The 20,003-nt window shown below is 36.4% G+C and overlaps 1 protein-coding gene across 2 annotated transcripts in view; it reads right to left on the bottom strand.

Annotated features, from left to right (window-relative positions):
- The window catches only part of agap3 (ArfGAP with GTPase domain, ankyrin repeat and PH domain 3), a 159,395-nt gene that overhangs the window by 63,432 nt on the left and 75,960 nt on the right, over positions 1 to 20,003 (bottom strand). For both annotated transcript variants that reach the window (XM_089125926.1, XM_039684691.2), the window contains exons 3-8: positions 17,013 to 17,100; positions 11,470 to 11,555; positions 8,505 to 8,646; positions 7,988 to 8,122; positions 4,266 to 4,393; positions 3,140 to 3,295 (exon numbers count right to left, since the gene is read on the bottom strand). In XM_089125926.1, the coding sequence (XP_088982052.1) occupies positions 3,140 to 3,295; positions 4,266 to 4,393; positions 7,988 to 8,122; positions 8,505 to 8,646; positions 11,470 to 11,555; positions 17,013 to 17,100 (735 nt within the window). The remainder of the gene's footprint in view (positions 1 to 3,139; positions 3,296 to 4,265; positions 4,394 to 7,987; positions 8,123 to 8,504; positions 8,647 to 11,469; positions 11,556 to 17,012; positions 17,101 to 20,003) is intronic.

A 20,003-nucleotide genomic window follows, 5' to 3' on the forward strand; every position in this document is an offset into this window, starting at 1 on the left:
TACAAGATATACGGCAGTCTATATTTGTCCATTATTGAATGATATAAAAAACGAAACAGTGTGCAACGCATGGAACAGTTCATCATGTTACCACATTGTCATGAAAGAAAAAAAAACGAACTAAACAAAAGAACAAAATGGGTCACAAATAGATACTACATTCATACAAGTCGGTGCATTTCCGTCACGCTTCTCTACGTTTATGAAGGCCTTCATATCGTTCAGACTTCACACCGAGCGAGCAAACCGCGAGCGGGCGTCCCCGCGACACCTGCATCAACCAAACGAGCGGCTTTATAAACGCGTCACAACGCAATGTGACGTCTCGGGGTGTCACGTGACATCGGTTTAGCTTCACAGTTAGTTGGCGGTCGGCAACGAAAAATCGAGCTATGTCACCCGGGATCCGGATTCACATCTTTTTATCGACCGTGTAGCATCGGGACCTCGACTAGCATCACACTCGAGTATGACGAGCTTTACAAAGCCGCGGTCTTGTTAATAAAGATGAACGGAGACGCGAGGCGCAGTCTGTGGCGCTCGGTGTGAAGTGTGACTGGCTAAACTAACCCATCAGACACAAAACTCAAAACAAAAACAGGGGGGGGGGGGGGGGAGAACAAAAAAAAAAGAATATATTGGCAAATCTCCTAGCGTTTGGAATTACCGCAAAAGTTCTGTCCTTTTGAAATGCGAAAGCATCCTTTTTTCTTTATTAATTTTTGGGTGTTGTCGATGGCTATAGTCCGAGATTGTTCAGTATGCAGGATAAACATTTAGCTGTAAAATGACTGATTATGACTCAGTTCAATGTGTTCAGGTAACGAAAGTTCGAAATCTGTCTTTTTCTGTCCAACCAATGTCCTTTAAACTCAACCATGGCTGCCAAGGGGCATGTGTCCAAGAAAGCCATGGTGATACCCACGATGCAATGCGGGCTATTAGGGGGAATAAAGCGGCGCTTGTTTGCTCCCCTCCCATAATGCATTGCGGTCGTACCACCACCACCAAGGGCTCATCTAATTGAGGAGAAGCTGGAAAGCCCTTTTAGTTGAAGATAGGTTGGAAACAGAAGAACAAATCTGGAAATATCGACAAAAACAGTTCAACACTTTGGTCACGGGGAGCGTGAAAAAAAAGCAATGGATCGTAAAAAAATGCTAAGACATCTACATTGGATATGATGGCAGATGTGGTGTGATTATTGGCTTTTTACAGGGCAAAGAGTGATGATGTGTCGAGAAATAATAAAATAAATCAAACCCCTTCCTGTGCTCTTGTAGAATGAAAAATAAACAGACGCCACATCTGACCAATGACAAAAAAAATGGTCGTTTTTACGTATTATGGAAGCACTGTGCTTGGTTTCCTGTCCTCTGCTGACATCTAGTGGCAAAGACACACACTTATGAAATGATAATCATGAGGGAATGGTATGAATATTGTGAGGTGATAGGAAATACTAAATTGGCAAACTGTTCTTTTTATATTATTCAATAATAATATTTAATCTTAGATTTTTTTAAACAAAATATTGAATTTATGGCTTTCTTTTTATATTTGTATTTAATATGGAACAAAATGTTTCATTCGGTCTTACCTTAATTTATTGGCACTGATGTGTGTATGTGTGTATATATATATATACATTTATATATGTATATATACACGCACATAATTTATTTTATTTCTTTTTTGTGGTTTTATCTTACAGTCTACTGGTGGAAACAAATTTACTCTTTCACTATGATCAAAAAAGACTATGATTATAAGGCCACTCTTGACTTGGAACAATAAAATAACATCAAACATAAATTATATTTATTTGATTTAAAAAAAAAAAAAAAAAAAAAACTGCCGAAAGTTCTGGTGCTAGCTAGCAAAGACAAAAAGGCTTTCCTCATTTTTCGCATGCTATTTTGCTAAAATTTGTCCAAAAAAAAGATCCAATTGGCAATGAGATGACTGGTTAGAAATGTCATCGAAAGGGTAAATTAGTGAACGGTCCAGATCTCCCAGCCGTCTTCTGAACGTTGTCGAGAGGCTGCGTTGGCCCCTCCCTCTGGGTATGGCTCCTCCCACACTCCCTCCCCGCCCTCACCCTCGATCCCGCCCACACGGTAAGTCTGGTTCACGGGGCTCCTCAGAAGGTCATGAGTTGAAACTCCCGTTCGCTCTGCCACTCGGGCACCCAGACGGGGTAGGTGGCGTGCTTCGGCTCCGTCACGCGCACCGGCAGAGCGTCGTGTCTCGCGTGGATGGGGTTAGACACGACCTAGCAGGGAGGGAGGGAGAAACAGGACAGGGGAAGCTAGCAAAAGAGCCGGCACTGCTGCAGCCAATCACCTTGCAGGGTCCTTTTTGATTGGAGGAGAGTTTGGGGCAAATTGAATTGGTTATATGGTGTGCGGGGTGGGGGTTGATTGGTAGTGGATCTTGATAGGTTAGATTGGAGATGGTGGTGTTGCTAGTACAGTAGTAGAGTGTGTGTGTGTGTGTGTGTGTGGCTCTGCCTCTCTCTGTCTGGCTCCAGCGGAAAGACACGCTAGGTGAATGTCTGTTAAAGAAGAGAAGGGGGCGGGGCTTGCTAGTGGAATTTTGCTGATTGACACAGTGAAATTAGGAAGGGCAAAGGGAAAACTATCAGTATTGGGGAGGGGAGGTATTCAAATCCTAAGTTCCCTTGGTGTGCAGCTTTCAAAATGTAGTCTATAAAAGACGAGGCAAATCAAAATGGTGGAAAAATTAGCGTAAATTGCTAAACATCTCTCGCGGTTTAATGCTTGCCTCCCCGCATTTACTGTAATATGCAGCTATAAAAAGCATGTGGGTCATGCGCTTCTGTGGTAGCAGAGGCAGGAGGGATTCGGTTACACTTAGTTCTGTACCTCCCTCTGGTGGTCAGAGATGGCATTACTCTCTCTGGCTTTGCCCTCCACTGCCCTGGCTTGAGGGGAAGGGGGTGATGAGAGGGTACCTAAGGGCAGATCCACTCACTGCAGACCTAGAAACAGCTTCTCTCTTGCTCACTGGCCGTCTGAAAGCAGCAGGGGCTGCTGGGAGATCTGCAGTCAGGGGAAGTCCAGCACTCTCAGTAGTGGGAGTGCGTGGTGCTCTGCATTAGCTGCCTCATACTTACTGTGAAGATATTGGAGCGTCGTTTGGACTGCTTGCGGATGGGCGTGGGAGTGTTGGAGGCCGCCACTGTCTCGATGCGCATCTCCCTCTGGCTTATGCTGGGGGTGGAGGGGACAGAGGAGGAGTAATCGCTGAACGCGCCTCCTCCATTAGCAGCCTGAAACAGACAGAGGGAAATGGGGAAGGAAGGAGGGAGGATAGATAGATAGATAGATAGATAGATAGATAGATAGATAGATAGATAGATAGATAGATAGATAGATAGATAGATAGATAGATAGATAGATAGATAGATAGATAGATAGATAGATAGATAGATAGATAGATAGATAGATAGATAGATAGATAGAAAAACATAACGTTAGATAAACAGATATAATGACAGATAAAATGAAAGATTGAATGAACGACAGACAGAAATACAGATATAACGATAGAATGATACAAACAGACAGACATACAGATAGATAGATATGAAAAGAACAAGAGAGATAATCAGTATATTCATAAAGGGCAATATTAGTATATTATCCAGTACTTGTGCTCACTTTAAAAAATCAATTTATGTTACTTTGGAATTCTATTTCCAAGGAACTATGATTTGGGACAGAGCAATTCTAATTTGACACACTAATAGTATGTATAGTATGTAAAATGAGATGCAGCCCAAGCCATACTATTAAATTAAAAGAAGCAGGCAAGCTTTAGTTATTTTAGACTGATCAGAGTTTGTGAGATAGTAGAAATCTGAATGCTTAAAACAATTGTTGCAAGTTCAATTCCATGTAGACCAGCCCTGGTTTTAAAGTAGAATAGCATTTTTTCTAAGCCACTTTATCCCTTATAATAACGTACCATGGTAAACCTATTTCTGTATTAAATAGCATAGCTACTACAATTACTGTTGTAGAACTATAATAAATAATTTTGTCATTTTATTTAATTTATTTTGGTTTTTAACTATTTTGGTGAAAATATGGTCCATTTTTAGAAGGCTTTTATATAATACTGTATATATATATATATATATATATATTTTTTTTTTCCAAATAACAACAAGCCCATTCTCTTCTCTGAGAATGCAGTGTGAGGCTGACCCCCGATCAGAACAGATGGCCCAGACTCACCTGATTAATGTGTACAGAGGGGATGGACGCGGCCGGGACAGACGAGTGGCTGGGAGAGTTGGGCAGAGATTTACACGGACCAATCGAAAGCTGCTGTTTTTTCCTCAGCGCCACCACTTTCTGAGCAACTGCAATCACATATCATAAACATTTCAACTTTGAAATCAATCTAAAGTATCTAACATCTACATGTATGTAAATCACATACAAATATTTGACACGTCCTACAGATCGTATTTGACATTTTAAAATGAAAACCAATTTTCACCTATGAGGTGAGATCGCCCGCCGGTCTTAGAGTTTGGAGTTTTTATATACACTACCTATCAAAAGTTTTAGTACTTTTAATCAGCAAAGATGCATTAAATAGATCAAAAGTAACAGTAAAGACATTTATAAATGACGCAACATATTTTTTTTATTTTAAATAAATAAACTTTCTATTCATGAAAGAATCCTGAAAAAAGTATCACTGGTTCCACAAAAATATGAAGCAGTGCAACTTTTTTCAACATTGACACTAATAATCAGAAATGTTTCTTGAGCATCAAATCATAATATTACAATGATTTCTGAAGGATCACGTGACACTGAAGACTGGAGTAATGATGCTGAAAATTCAGCTTTAATAATATATTCAAACAGAAAACAGCTATTTTAAATCGTAATAATATTTCAAAAATCTTTTTCAAAATCGTTTGATCAAATAAATGTAGCCTTGGTGAGTATTTTTTTAAAAGGATTTTTGACTTCCTTTAAAAAATAAAATAACAAAAAATCTTTTACCAACTCAACACTTTTGAAAGTTAGTTAAAGCATGCAAGTATTCGTCCATGATATTTACATTGCATCCAGTGCTTATTTATTTTGTAGGCAGATGTTCATAACTTATGCATGTCCAATTTCTCAGTTGTAATTCGATTGTAATGACGCACACCAGGTTTGGTCCACAGCAGTGAAATGTTTTCGTGGAGATTAACCGCATAAAACCGGGAACCCTGGAGACCGACAATACAGTGTGCCTACAGACACTGAGCAAGTGACTCAACATTATTCACTTCTACTCCTCACAGTAACAAAGACAGACAGGAAGAGAGAAAGATGACTTCAACACTACACACCAGTGTTGTAGTACTCGAGACTCGGACTCGGTCTCGAGACCATATTTTAATGGTCTTGGTCTTGTCATGGACTCGTGTCCATTTGGACTCGGAATTGACTCGTACTCGAACATTTTTTTTTTAGGACTCGGAATTATTCCCGAGTCCACTCGAGTTCAATTAAAAATATTTTTCATGATTATTAATGTATGTTAATAAAATATTTCTTTAAATTGATTGACACGCCCAGTGATTGGTGATTTTCTAGTGCGCAACTGCGCATGACAAAGTGTAATAAAATTACTTTTAACACCACCTACTATGTGGCCTTTTTACCCTAAACTGATCATATTTTTTAAACTCTAAGTAAATTCAGTAAAAAAAAAAAAAAAAAGGATTTCTCTAAGTAAATAAAAGTAAATTAGGTAATCAACCCTCACTGGTCTCGGTCTCGACTCGGACTCGACCGTCTCTGGTCTCGGACTCAACTCGGACTCGACTCTCTCTGCTCTCGGTGTCGACTCGGACTCGAGTGAGGTGGTCTCGACTACAACACTGGTACACACAAACGAGAGCTGTACAGAGGAAGACTGAGCGAAAGAAACCGGCAAAGACGAGATGATGTTTATCCCAAGTCGAACGGATCACCGTCTCCAGACAACAAACGCATCTCTGTCTTTTAATTATTTCAAATGCGGCCCGAGGAGGCAATTACACGCAGAAGAAAACAGCAACCGGCAATAAACACAGGGCCGAGAGAAATCCATCCTGACAACCATGATATTGGAGATCGGAGGAGACTGAAACGCTGCGGAGCAATAAAGCGGCTGGAATTACCGCGCGGGAGGAACTCTCATATCGATATTTGGAGCAGCCAGGATACATGTGCGGATGCTTGATAAACACTTATGTAATGTGTATTGGTTAGGTGTTGTGATGCCACTCTACCTCGAGCAGGCGGCTAGAGGGACACAAAAGAGATGTGTGGGCAGATCTCTGTTGCTTACTCAGCAATACATTCATGCCACATGACGACAGTGGGCGGAAGAGAGAGCGCTATCAGTGAACTCGGAGTGCCGCTGATATTCCAACCGCTTTTTAGGATTGTTCGCGAAAGCACTAACCGCTACCGACATAAAAACACGGTTCTTTGTTAGATGAGAAGATAAAAGCAGAACATTGGACCATAATGCATTCAGAATGTCTCACAACAATAGTTGATGTGTGTATATTATATAATACAATAAGCAAAGTATGTCATAATCAACACCCATTCACGGTCATACCTTTAAAGATGAATGCATTACACTCTTAGAAGAAAAGGTTCGATCAGCGCTACGTATTTGGAACCCCTAAAAGGTTCTATACACTCTTAAAAAAAGGGTTCCTCTGGGTTCTATATAGAACCCTGGGGTTCCATACTTGGCCAATAGAAACTTTTACCCTATACTGTATAGAACCATTTTGGAGTTCCATATATGAAGCGGGGGATGGAACCATTTCTTCTAAGAGTGTATAATCAACACTGTTGTTTTATGATGAAACGATGAGTGTCTTAACAGCTTTTCAGTTATTGCTTTATTTCTGCTTTTTGACATCATAAAAAATAACTACTGGACTACAATAAAACAACATTCACTATGAATATAATAATAGCAGGAGTAATAAAATCAATTAAAAAAATGGTATTATTATTGGTGACACTTTAGTTTAGGGTCAAATTCTCACGATTAACTAGTTGCTTATTATCATCTACTGTATATTACTATGATATTGGCTGTTTATTAGTACTAATAAAGCACATATTAATGCCTTCTTCTGCATGACCTTATTCTACATCCCTTAATCCTAACCAATACCAAAACTTAACTACCTTACTAACTATTAATAAGCAGTAATTAGGAGTTTGAGGTTAAGTCGTACTTAATTGTTAGTTAATAGTGAGAATTGGACCCTAAACTAAAGTGTGACCTTATTATTACATTATTCCATTATGTTTATACAGTGTATGTTATTTTGGTTAATTAAAATGGCTCCAGTCTGTGTGTAATTATTATTATTAATAGTAAAAACATTTTTGCCATTCCGTTATATTTATACAGTCTATATATATATTTATATATATGAAGAGTTCAGATGCAAAAGCCTCTAAATGCCATTTGAAATTCTCTTCTTTAATGATGATTTTTATCAAAATTGTATATTTAAGTTTAGTAATTTCACTTAAACAACAATTAATAGGTAATTATCATTGCCATTTAAGTGAAATCACTGAACTTAAATATACAAGCTTGATAAAAATCATCATTCTAAAAGAAAATTTCAAATGGCATTTAGAGGCTTTTGCATCTGAACTCTTCATATATATATATATATATATATATATATATATATACACACACACACACTCTCTTTCTGGAAGTTGTTGCAATGCATTAGTTTTTGCAATTCTTACAACCTCTTCAAAAACTACCTAGATTTTCATTAACATCAAGGTTCTCCAGTTCGACACTGGTCCATACTTATAAATAACGGTCTCGAAGAACAAGGAATATTATCTACGACCCAGGATAATATCTTAAGACTGCATAAACACACTAGTTAACACATCAAGCATCTTACCGTCTTGAAAGACTCTCTCCACGTTAAGACCATAGGTGGAGCAAGTTTCGTAATACGTGGAGCGTTTCAGGTCATTGGACAGTTTCCGAGCTCGGGCGTCATCTATCACTCTGGGGTTGGCGGCGCTGATGGCATCTAAAAGACATATGATGTCATTAAGTGAAGACGCAGCATACAGTATTAATTAGTGTGCGTACTATTCTTTAAAACTAACTACTCTTCAGCAAACATAATGACAGTACAGCATCGAAACGCTCATCATTTGCTAATTATGCGTCTCATCAAAATCCAATTTTAAATTCAAAGTACTGGGCAAATGCGCCAGAAAGAGTATTTTACCGCAGATGAGACTTCCTAGCCTGCTGCTTTGTTAAAACAAGACAAGTGTACCATTTCGTCACCTTCAAGACTATGACTAAGTGTGAGACTTTCATGGCAGATCTAATAAAAACATGTGCACTTCAAATTCTGGGTATCCTGTGGTCTACCGTAGAAGAACGATGGTGTCGTGACTCACCCTGCGTCCCCACCAGAACCATGGGAACCTCTGCCACGTTCCTGTAGCTGGAAAGACGCAGGAAGTAGTTATAAACCGTCTGGAAGCTGATCTCATCCTCCAAGCTGAAGACGAACACCACCGCGTCCACCCAGGCAGCAAACTGAAAACAAGCAAACAAAACACTATTAATCTGTGCAAATTTAATCATTTAATTAGGCTAACAAGCTTTTGTGACAATATCTATATCTATCTATCTATCTATGTATGTAAATATATGTACATATATATATACAATACACACACACACACACACACACACACACACACATACATATATATATATATATATATATATATATATATATATTCGCATCCAAAATAAAAGTTTGTGTTTATGTGTGTGTAGTGTATATAATTAATTTGTACATTTAAATACACACACGCATGTATATATTTAAGAAATATTTGCATGTATATACTTTATATATATTTATACATAATTAATATTATATATAAATATGTGATGTATTAATAACACATTTTTGTGTGGGTATTTATATCTAAAAATTAATTATACACACTACACACACATACATTAAGTAAACACAAACTTTTAATTTGGATATATATATATATATATATATATAATAAAAATATTATTACAATTTAAAATAATGGTTTTCTATTTTAATATACTTTAAAATATAATTTATTCCTGTGATCAAACCTGAATTTTCAGAGTCATTACTCCAGTATTCAGAGTCACGTGATCCTTCAGAAATCATTCTAATGCTAATTTTAAACTCAGTTATCATCAATGTAGGAAACAGTTGCGCTGCTTAATACTGTTTTAGAACCTGTGATACTTTTTCAGGATTCATTGATGAACAAAAATAGATATTATTATAGATACTGAGCAGATGGACCATTGTATATGCTAGTTATATTTTGCAGTGCGGGAAGAAACATTTCAGTAATTTTAAGCAATTTTGGGTTGTTTACTGAAGCCTACGTGCATGTTATTCCTATTTTAGTTTTCTATTACCTGCAGGAGAATAATTCTAATCATGGATCAATTTCGTGACTAGTAACTTAAATTGTTCCAGAGCCCTGAGACACACTCACTGACGTCTGCTTGAAATTTGAAGGGCCGTATAACAAATTCTTGTGGTAATTTGCATTCTAATCAATTACGCATTACCATAAAACCAGCTAAACGGAACACAGACTAACTGAGAATAATTATCACGGCTATTCCACTAGGAGCTACACGGGCACAAAAAGTTTCACTCGAAATCCCTGTTCCCACAACACAGGAAGCGAGCACTCATCCCCGCTCGCCATGAGAACCATCAGACTATAATTACACTGAGCCGCAGCAAAATGTGAAAATAGGGCCACCATGAAATGGGTCCCACGGGGCAAGTACAGCCGTTCAAAATGACACGGCACCAAACATCCCGCTCTCTGCTGAGGGAATGGGGACTGGGCGACACATTTGTGGAATATTTTAACAGCTATTTGTTCTCCGCTTTTCTCAATTTGTGAAAAATCCCACTTTCTCAGATATCATCAATTATTGTAGCGCCGCGTCAGCATGAAGCCCCGAAGCTGCAAATTGAGCAAGATAATTAAGGTGTTTGCAGTATTACCTCTAGTACTTTAGTAACAACTACAGTTAGATACAGTCCGTACATGACCCAAAAACGTCAGTTCATCCAAAATGTTCACGCTACTCTTTTCTTTTAAGTTTTTATGTTCATTTCCCCTATTTTTAGATTTTGTTTACCTTTGCCATTTTAATATTAACCTTCAAATGGTCTTCATTTCTTGTTTACACTTCTGCGCTTCGGGGTCTATACGACCACAACAATTGATTGAGTAATTGTACAAAATATATACATTTTTAATCATCCAAATAATATATCTTTTTTTTGTTTGTTTACTTCTCATCTATTCATTAATGCTGTGTTTTTGGAGATAAAAAGTATCCATTAAAAGTATCCTTGTGTATCCATATACCACACAATTCCTCAACTACACCATTAGCTTTAGCATTAGCATATGATACATTGCATGTATGCTCTAATACTAGGCCTTCATTTCTGTCATTTTTTTTTTTTTTTTGACACATGAAGAAAATATATTTAGGTTTTTTTTTACATTTCCCATTCATGTCAACGTGGGGTCATATTGACCCCGAAGACCAGAAGTGTAAATATTGTTTTTACATACCTTCAGAACAACCGAATCAAGCCCAGTTTTTTTTGTTTTTGTTTTTGTGTGTGTGTGTGTATAGATAGATAATGTATGAAAAGTCACAAAATCTTATTCCACTGAGATGAAGGGAACCTTTTTTTTTATTAAGTAAAGTCGTATAGACCCCATGACCCGATTGAGGGCTAAAATTGGACCTTCTCTAGATACAAATCACGATGACAACAACTATGGTGCTTTTTGGACTTCATTAGCCACACTACAGTATATCATTTGTTCTATGGACAATTTTCTATGGAATAGAGGAGAATGAACATTCTGCATAACAAAATAAGTTTAAAAAAAAATATATTTTTTTTTTTTGTTGAGGAAACTATTCCTTTAGTTTATTATAGTTTTCAAATTATTATAGTTTTAAAGCCTCATAAATAAAAGGGAAAATTGGACATGTTATTGGTAGCTAAAATTAAAGCTATTAAAATAATTGTAGTTAATTGAAACAAAGCTGAAAAAAAAAAAACTAAATATTAGATTAAAAAAAAACAATTTAAAAACTTAAAATTAAGTATTTTTCTAAGTATATATTAATAAAAAAACTAATCTCAGAAATGTGGCCTTGGAAACTAAATGAAATGGGTTTAAGTTGAAGAACTATACAGATTAATGAAAACTGAACATCTAAATCCAAAAGCTAATCCAAAATATTATAATTGTGTGTAAACAATGCTAAAATTGCACAGCTTTCCCAGTTTGGCTTGTGGCTTACCTGCAGTTCTGGGGGGCCGCCTTCATCTCTGATCAGCAAGAGATAACTTTGTCCATCCACCACAATCTCCTTTTTAAACCTCCCTCCTGCAAAAACACAGAACAACATTAATTATACTGTTTCTATATAACATGGTCCTCTGTGAAGCTCATTCATCATCAGGCAGTGTGCTGTTAACGTCAACGGCATCAAGATTAAGGGACTGAAGATACACCCTCCAGTCCCGTCAATCTAAACAGAGAGACATTTCCAATTTTCAATTTATGTATACCTTCTGGCAGTTGTGAAGTGTTGGACAAAGGATGGAGAAAGAGAGAGAAAGAGCGGATAGAGTTAGCGAGCGTGCAAATGAGTGTTTGGGATGCGCGTGTGAGCATGTCTAAACATGACTAACGATTAAAGCCGGCAGAGGGCCGCCCATCGCTCCTGCTTGAAACATGGGAATCTCTGTTAACAACGAGTAGAGCAACTGATGAAAAAGAAATATCAGCCAACAAATGAAATTAGGCAAGCCTTATCCGAAAATCTAAGTGATTTCGACACCAGCAGTGAAATGAGAGTCTGAGACTTTTTCACCCTTCATTTATTCTCTCCTCTACAAGTTATTTTCCTTCCTCACAGCCGCTGGCGCTCTGAAAGCTGAATGGACTTGTGAGATTCCCACAAATTAAATAGCATTTTTTTAATAGTAGGAAAGTTTGTGGAGTCGACTTACGGTAATCTTCTAGAGAACAAAAGAGGAAGGGTGATTATGACAGATTAAAAAGGCAAGGCGACGAGTGGAACCGCCTAGAGACGAGAGGGCTCGATTTGTTTGAACTGCTAGGAAATTTCAATAAGCAGCTGCTGAACGGCACAGCGGTGTGGTACAGAACTGATGTGACAATGTTAGTTAAGAGAAAGAAAATATGAAAAAACAATATTTAATAATAAAAAATATATTTAAAATATCTAAAATGTAAAATGAAAACAGTTTACATATTTTAAATTTAAATGAAAAAAATGTATATAATATAGAAAAATAAATAAACATAACAATAATCATATATACATAAATGAATTATGAACAAATTATTTGACATAATATACTAAATAAATAATATAAGTTACAATAATAAATAAATGTTTTATTATAACAGTATTTTATAAAGAATATCATATATAATTTAAATAATAAATGAATATAATAAATGAATACAAATTTATATACAGACTGATAAATAAATGAAGCTGAAATGATAATAATAAATAAATGAAAACACTATAACACTATTTTTAATGAAAAACCCAATTTATATATATATATATATATATATATAAACAAAACATCATTAATAAATAAAATACTATTTTAAATGATAAACTTACAATAATGATATATACTTTTAGATATATTATTAAATATACAAAAATACATACAAGATATTTAACAATTACTCAATTATAAAATTATTATTAAACCAAGAAACAATAAAACAGACTAAACTAGGGGGCTATATTGTACACAATGCGATGCAATAAACTTGTCTTTGCATTTACAGCCTGATAAATAAACAGGAAGTGATTAAAGTGACAATTCTAACACTTGTTTTTGATTCATTATTTCATCTTACAGCTGGACACCTTCAAAGGCAATGTGATGAGAACATGTGACAACTAGCATAATATAAAAAGCTGGCAGCGATTCAGGTCAGTTCATTCAGTGCATGACTTCACTCTGACAACCTATTCAGCCGAACTATCGCAGGCTTACAGTACCTCTGCTTCCTTCTGGGAAATGCATGATGGAGCTTCGCCACTACTGAGAACCTCCTCAGTGTAAATATAATGACTGAATGCTCGTTCTACAGTGTGTGTGACTGAAACCTGCTAAAGTTCGTGCCACATGGCCAATCATTACTTTCAAGTTCAGTGAACCCTGGACTAAATTGGTAAAAATGATATAAATACTGTTCGTTTTCTCACACAAACTGCTTGTTTCGTGTCTTAGCCCATCAATGTGTACTTACATTTACGAGCCATTACGTCATGTTTAATTTGGACTTCTCTGTGCATGCTTAATGAGGTGGTGACCATAGACCTCCATTATATGACTGACAGACAAGAACGGTTTGACCTAAAAATATCAAAATTGAAACTACTACCGAAACAAAGACACCTACATCTTGGATGCCCTTGAGGTGAACTAAAACATACCAAAAATTAATTTCAAAGTGAACTATCTCTTTAATAAGTTCATCTGTCCTGAAAATTCGTCCTAGCTATTTTTATTCCATAATGCTTCCCTTCAGCCTAAAAGCAAAAGGGTACAGGATAATTTTCTTTCTTAAAGGAGAACAAAATGTTCATGCTGGTAAACATTAATCCACCAGATCAAATTTCAAGCATTATAAATATTCAGAAATAATTATTTAATCTACTGAGGAAAATGCAAGTCATGCTTGCATGCAAAACAGATCTGAAAATCAGTCACTTAGAAAATTTAATACAGTAGTTTCACAATCCACACGACTCGATGAATCAATTTGTTTGCTCAAATACAACCGTAAAAATACTTGACTTAAAAAGCGCCACTAAAAATGGTTGTTTATTTGAAAGTAGTTCAGTTTGTCCAGCACATTGATTCACTGAGGATTTTGAAGTTGTTGAAAAAAAAGGGCACGTCTGAACATGTCATAAAATGACAGAACAAAAATCCCTGCAGCAAAGTCCCCTGCTCATTCAGACTTTGGCAGAAAGCCCTGTAAACATCAAAATAGATGGTTTCTCATTGTAGTTTTCTTTTTAGCCTAACACAGACCTAAAATAACGAGTCTTACTGAAGCTTTTGGCGACGCTGAAACTCAGCGCTGATTTCAGTCTTCAGGAATCCGTCGTTATTATTCTAATCTCTAATTTAGATTTCAGAGGGGGCAGCTGGTGCCAAGAGGGCATAAACATTTAATCTCTCCCCGTCACTCAAAAGTAAACGCTGAGGATTGATGACACGCTCTGGTGGCCTGACCCTCTGTTGCCATGGCAACACCTGAGCAACCACAGAGGCGGAGCATCGGCTTGGAAACTCACAGCTCCGTCTGTGCAGGAGCAAATGACAGATGACAAATTACGATTAAAAGAAATTAGGGATATTTTCAATCAAGCGGTGCTTAATAAACCCGAGGACGTCTGCAAACGACTCATGCAGTATGAATCACAATAACAATCAATCACGCAAACGCTCTTATGACAAATATTTGAGCAAGTGTAAAACAACAATACTAATGTCAGACAATGCAGGAAAGAGTCTTCTCTTACATAATCTTTGCTTTGGACATGATAACATGGTGAAAACGTGGCTTTTTTGGACATTGACTAAAGTAAAATCATAGTATTGTTTGAGGTAGCTCCACTGAAATACTATTTTATATGAATATATAGTAATCCTTTTATGAAAAATGTACCATGGTAAAGTAGTGGTATCAGGTGGTAAATACCAAGGTGCTTTGATACTGGTATATAACGAAAAACACATGGTAGTACCATGGTAAGGTTTGGTATGATTTTATACACTAAACGTTCAAAAGTTTGGTCAGGTTCCTGACCAAAGAAATAAATACTTTTTCAAGAAATAAATACTTTTATTCAGTAAGGATGCATTAAATAGATAAAAAATGACAGGAAGACATTCTATTTCAAATATATATATATATATATATATATATATATAATATGAGGCAGCACAACCATTTTGAACATTGATAATGATAAGAAATGTTTCTTGAGCAGCACACCATCATATTATAATGATTTCTGAAGGATCATGTGACACTGAAGACTGGAGTAATGATACTGAAAATTTAGCTTTGATCACAGATATAAATTGCTTTTTAGGATATATAAACATATAAACCAGTTATTTTAAATTGTAATAATATTTTACAATATTGCTGTTTTTACTGTATTTTTTTGATCCATGTTTTTACTGTATTTTTGAATTCTTATCAACGATAAGATTAAAAAAATCTTATCAACCCCAAACCTTTGACCAGTAGTGCATCTTTTATATATATAAAAAAAATAAATAAATAAAAAAAACACATTGCTTTACCACTGGGTACCATAACAAACTTTTTTCTAAGGGAAGTCCAAGGACAAGGCTTTATTACAGAACATGATGTTCATTTTTAATAATAAACCAATATAAACAATAATATTAACTATGCAACACGAGTTAAACAACACACTAATGTTCTGCCTTGATGCGAGTTATACATCACAGAAAGACTGATGTATTGGATTTCTATTATAGAACAACAAATATGTGTTAGTTTAAGTTAACTACTCGGACTGTGTTAATACCAATTTCACAATCCCACAGCGATTCATTGATTCTCGTTTTTCTCACTGCATTAGACATGAGCATTATTCCACATCAACGCCACAGTCCGGTCCGAGAGAAGCTGAGAATCTGACTGAATGAGACAGAACTGTGAAAGCTGCGTCGAAACGAGTCCCAACAGGCTCAGGAGTGTTTTCCTTCAAGAACACAATGTGCATACAGGCTTCCAACAAAACCCACTGGGCCAGAATACTGAAGTTTAGCCTGTTTTGAGGTATGTTCCGGGTAAGTAAAAAATACATCAGCAACAACTGTGTACCACAGAAACTTATTCTAACTCATCTCTAACTCTAAAATAAAAACATGCAAAAAACAGATTTGCAGTAATGCACTTGCAATGTGCTGCTAGTATTTTGGCTAAAGCGCTTCATTCTTAAACCAAAACATCTGTGTTATAATGCGAGTCATAAAGTTATCTAAATCCTCCTTTTAGCACGGAACTATTGTTTATGCAGCAAAATTTCTTAACATAAACAGTGTTTTTCAATAGTTACATTGCAAATATTTCGTTTTTTTATTAATATTGAATATGATTTTTTTTTTTTTTTTTGATGAATGATACTCTAAACAAGAAACTAAAACCACCAGTGGCGGAAGTGAATGAATGAAGTCATTCGTTCATTCATACATTCGATTCGTTCAAACAGCCGATTCATTCAGGAATGAAATAACTGGCTCTCTTTATGAATGTGTCATTGAATCATGTTCAGCAGAAGAAAGAAATTCATACAGGTTTGAACTTGAGGGTGAGTAAATGATGACAGATTTGTAATTTTTAAGTGAACTACTCTTTTAACTATATATCAGGAGACACATTTTTTTTTGCCCTGATATCTTGAATTTTAGGCCGTAGGCTTCATCAAATTTTCATCTTCAATCAGCTGTATGAAATATAAGACCTACGTAGTTCTTTGGCAGAGTGGGTTCCTTAAACCCATGAATAATTTTAACACATTATTTCCATAAGTAATTCATTCAATTAACTTTTTAAATCAACAGCCCTAGTTTTTCTAAAAATGAGTAAACAAATGCAGCGAGCGCACAGATGACCATATGAGACCAAACAAATTCATGGGCAGCCAGATCTGCTCCGCAGCAGGAGGTCTTGTTGGGTGGCTGGCCCTGACAAACACACAGTATTCGGCCCTCCCCGCTGCTCACTCACCCTCAGGCGACTCCTCCTGGACATATGTTCCTGTCAGATACCGGTGAACTAATGCGGACTTCCCACTGGACAGGTTTCCCACGATGCCCTGCATGGAGAAACAGACACGCATTTGACGACAGTGTTTGGGTGTATAATGCAGAAACACAACAGAATAGCAAACAAATAATCGTCTGGAAGATAATCAGTGAGATATATTTTAGGATATTAAATAGTTGTGTTCGATTCAAAATCGATTCTCAACGGCCGGAATCGATTTTTTCCATATAAAGGGCTCGCGGACGCGGTGCTGCATCTTCTCGTCTCTCTGCACTAGGCAAGCGCCAAGCGCTGCAGCTGTCGATACACACACGCGTTTAGGAGTCGGGACATGACGGAATATTCACTTAACAATCGGCCCAGCATTGCATCGTAACCTATGATCGTAACTAAAGTTTATCATTTTCACGTCTTTTTAAGTTTTACAAGCAATGTTAAACTATTCCGTGCTCGCGCACTCTCAGAGATGTCTTTCACTGCGTGCACAGTAACGTTACAGCCTAAATCTGCCTCACAAACAGCTCGCCAGAAACAAAAGTTTTATCCCTGGATTATATCACTTTAACAGTTAAAACACGCAACATTATGTCAAAACTCTGGTCTTGGTGAGTAACCTCGTAAAGACAGTCGGTAATGTCTTAAATTAGCATTAAACGCGTGTAACAGAAAGTTAATGAAACAGTAATGGATTCGCGCACTAGTTCTTAAAGTGAACGCAGCCATTTGTGTCAGTTATTAATTCTGTTGTCATAACAACAGAATATAGTATTAATTGTAAGCAATCAGAATTAATAGCCTTTGTATTTAATTCAGTCTGGACTAAAAAGACTATCCAGTGTTATTTTACATTGGATTACTTTAGTCAGTTTCTGTAGTATTTCTGACATACTCAAAAAACTACCCCAAAATGTCTCTTAATTTGTGTCTTTATTCTATTGTATTTATTTGTGCTACTTTTTTCAATTTAATTCAAAGATTGAAATCAAGCTTCCATACATAAACTCTTAAAACAAAAATAAACCAAAAATTACATTACCATTTAGGTAAGATCAATGTAAAAAAAAGTCTAAATATTTATATATTTATTTATCTATATCTATCTTAAACATAAAATAACATGATACTGTTTGATCAAGCTGTGCGACTGTTCTGACTTTTTTTGCATATTGCATCAAAATCCTGTTTATTCTTTGTATGCATTTAGTAAATAAAAAGAGTTTTATATACAGGTTTATGGCTCTTAATTTCCTTGTATTAATTAACCACTAGTAAACTTATGTCCACTGTTCTTTTTTATAAATATAGGATTTATATTACATCTTCATTATAGTCGAATCGAGAATCAAATCAGGAATCGAAATCGAAAATTGAATCGAGAATCGAAATCGAATCGAACTGAGAGCTTGTGAATCGAAATTGAATCGAAATTGAAATGTGAATCGATACCCAGCCCTAATACTAAATAACTAATAAAATTAGCTATTTAATATGAAAGTGTCACGGATGAAATGTAAATCTCAGTGAGAGTGAGGGTGAAAGACACCATCCCCTTCGTTGATGAGACTAACCAAATGGGCCTAAAAGACAATAATCAGTTTCTAAAACTATTCACTACCAACAGATGGAGAGCATCCGTTCTGTATCCAGGACTTCCCTCAAACGAGTCGAGATCCCTTCTGTCATCAAACAACCCCTCAACCGTGGAGAAAAGCAACTTTCAGGAGTTTCCTCACACTTGACGCAACTGTTCCGCCTGTCAGTCCACGGGAAGACGGCTGTTCCTGCACCGATGGATAATAATTCCCTACCAGCTGGAGATGGACAGCTTTACAAACATGAGGACAGATACACCTGTCTTCCCCCTCGAACACTGGAGATGAAGAACTTCCTAACAAATATTGAAGTGAATTTACGAGGTGAGCGCTGATAAAAATTGAATCTACTTCTCAGAACTCTGCAGAAAAAATCAGTGGCCGGTTGCATTATATTAACTCCTTAGACTAGTCTTCCAAGTTAGTCATCATTTTTTTTCTTCATGTATGGTCAAGGGCCTCCTTTTGCAGCCAATACAGCATCAATTTGTCAGCATGGAAGTGACAGATACCAGTCCTGCACAATCTCTAGAGGGATTTTGAGTAGGGCTGGGTACCGAGTTCGGTACTTTTTAGGTACCGACCGAATTGCCTCGGTACTACCGAGTATCGAAACATGTCTTGTTTTTCGGTACCAAATTTCGGTACCTAAGTGGCTAATCTTGTCAACTTCAGTGAAACAATAAGCACGCAGCATGATTGGCTGTGGCGGAAAACACTAGTTTACATAGTTTTAAATATGTGGAAATGACCCAAAGTGTACCTATGTGCCAGACTCAATGCCAGAAGCACGCGATGCAATATTTTCGACAAGATAACTGCCGCGGTAAATCTGATAAGCGCACAGACACTTGAGAGTAGAAAGTTTATCCATTTTCGACTGCAAGAACTGGAGCGCCGCCCTTATTCGCCTATATTTAATTTAATTCACATTTATTTGTATAGCATTTTTCACAATACATATCGTTTCAAAGCTGTTTTGCAGAAAATGCATGTTTGTGATCTGTACTCAGAGGTGACTGTGTAATGCATTTCAATTAATTTTCATTCAGTTTCATTGTTAAACAATGCATTAAGATAAGGCAGAAACAATGAGCTCATTGAAGTAAGGAATACATGTTTAAATGATTAGGAAACATAGAAAACTTTAGCATTGGTGCTTTTTTACATACTCAAAATATGAGCGTGAAAAAGTCAACAAACTGAATTTGAATTTTGGTAATATTATATTGTTAAAACTGGTTACATAAAATTGGTATGAAAAAAAGGTATCGCTCAGGAACCGGTATCGAAGTCAAAGTATCGTTATCGATAAAGTATCGTTATTGATACCCAGCCCTAATTTTGAGCCATTCCTCTT

The sequence above is a fragment of the Pimephales promelas genome, chromosome 22 (assembly GCF_988280905.1).
Source record: "Pimephales promelas chromosome 22, fPimPro1.hap1.1, whole genome shotgun sequence".
Taxonomy (NCBI): domain Eukaryota; kingdom Metazoa; phylum Chordata; class Actinopteri; order Cypriniformes; family Leuciscidae; genus Pimephales; species Pimephales promelas.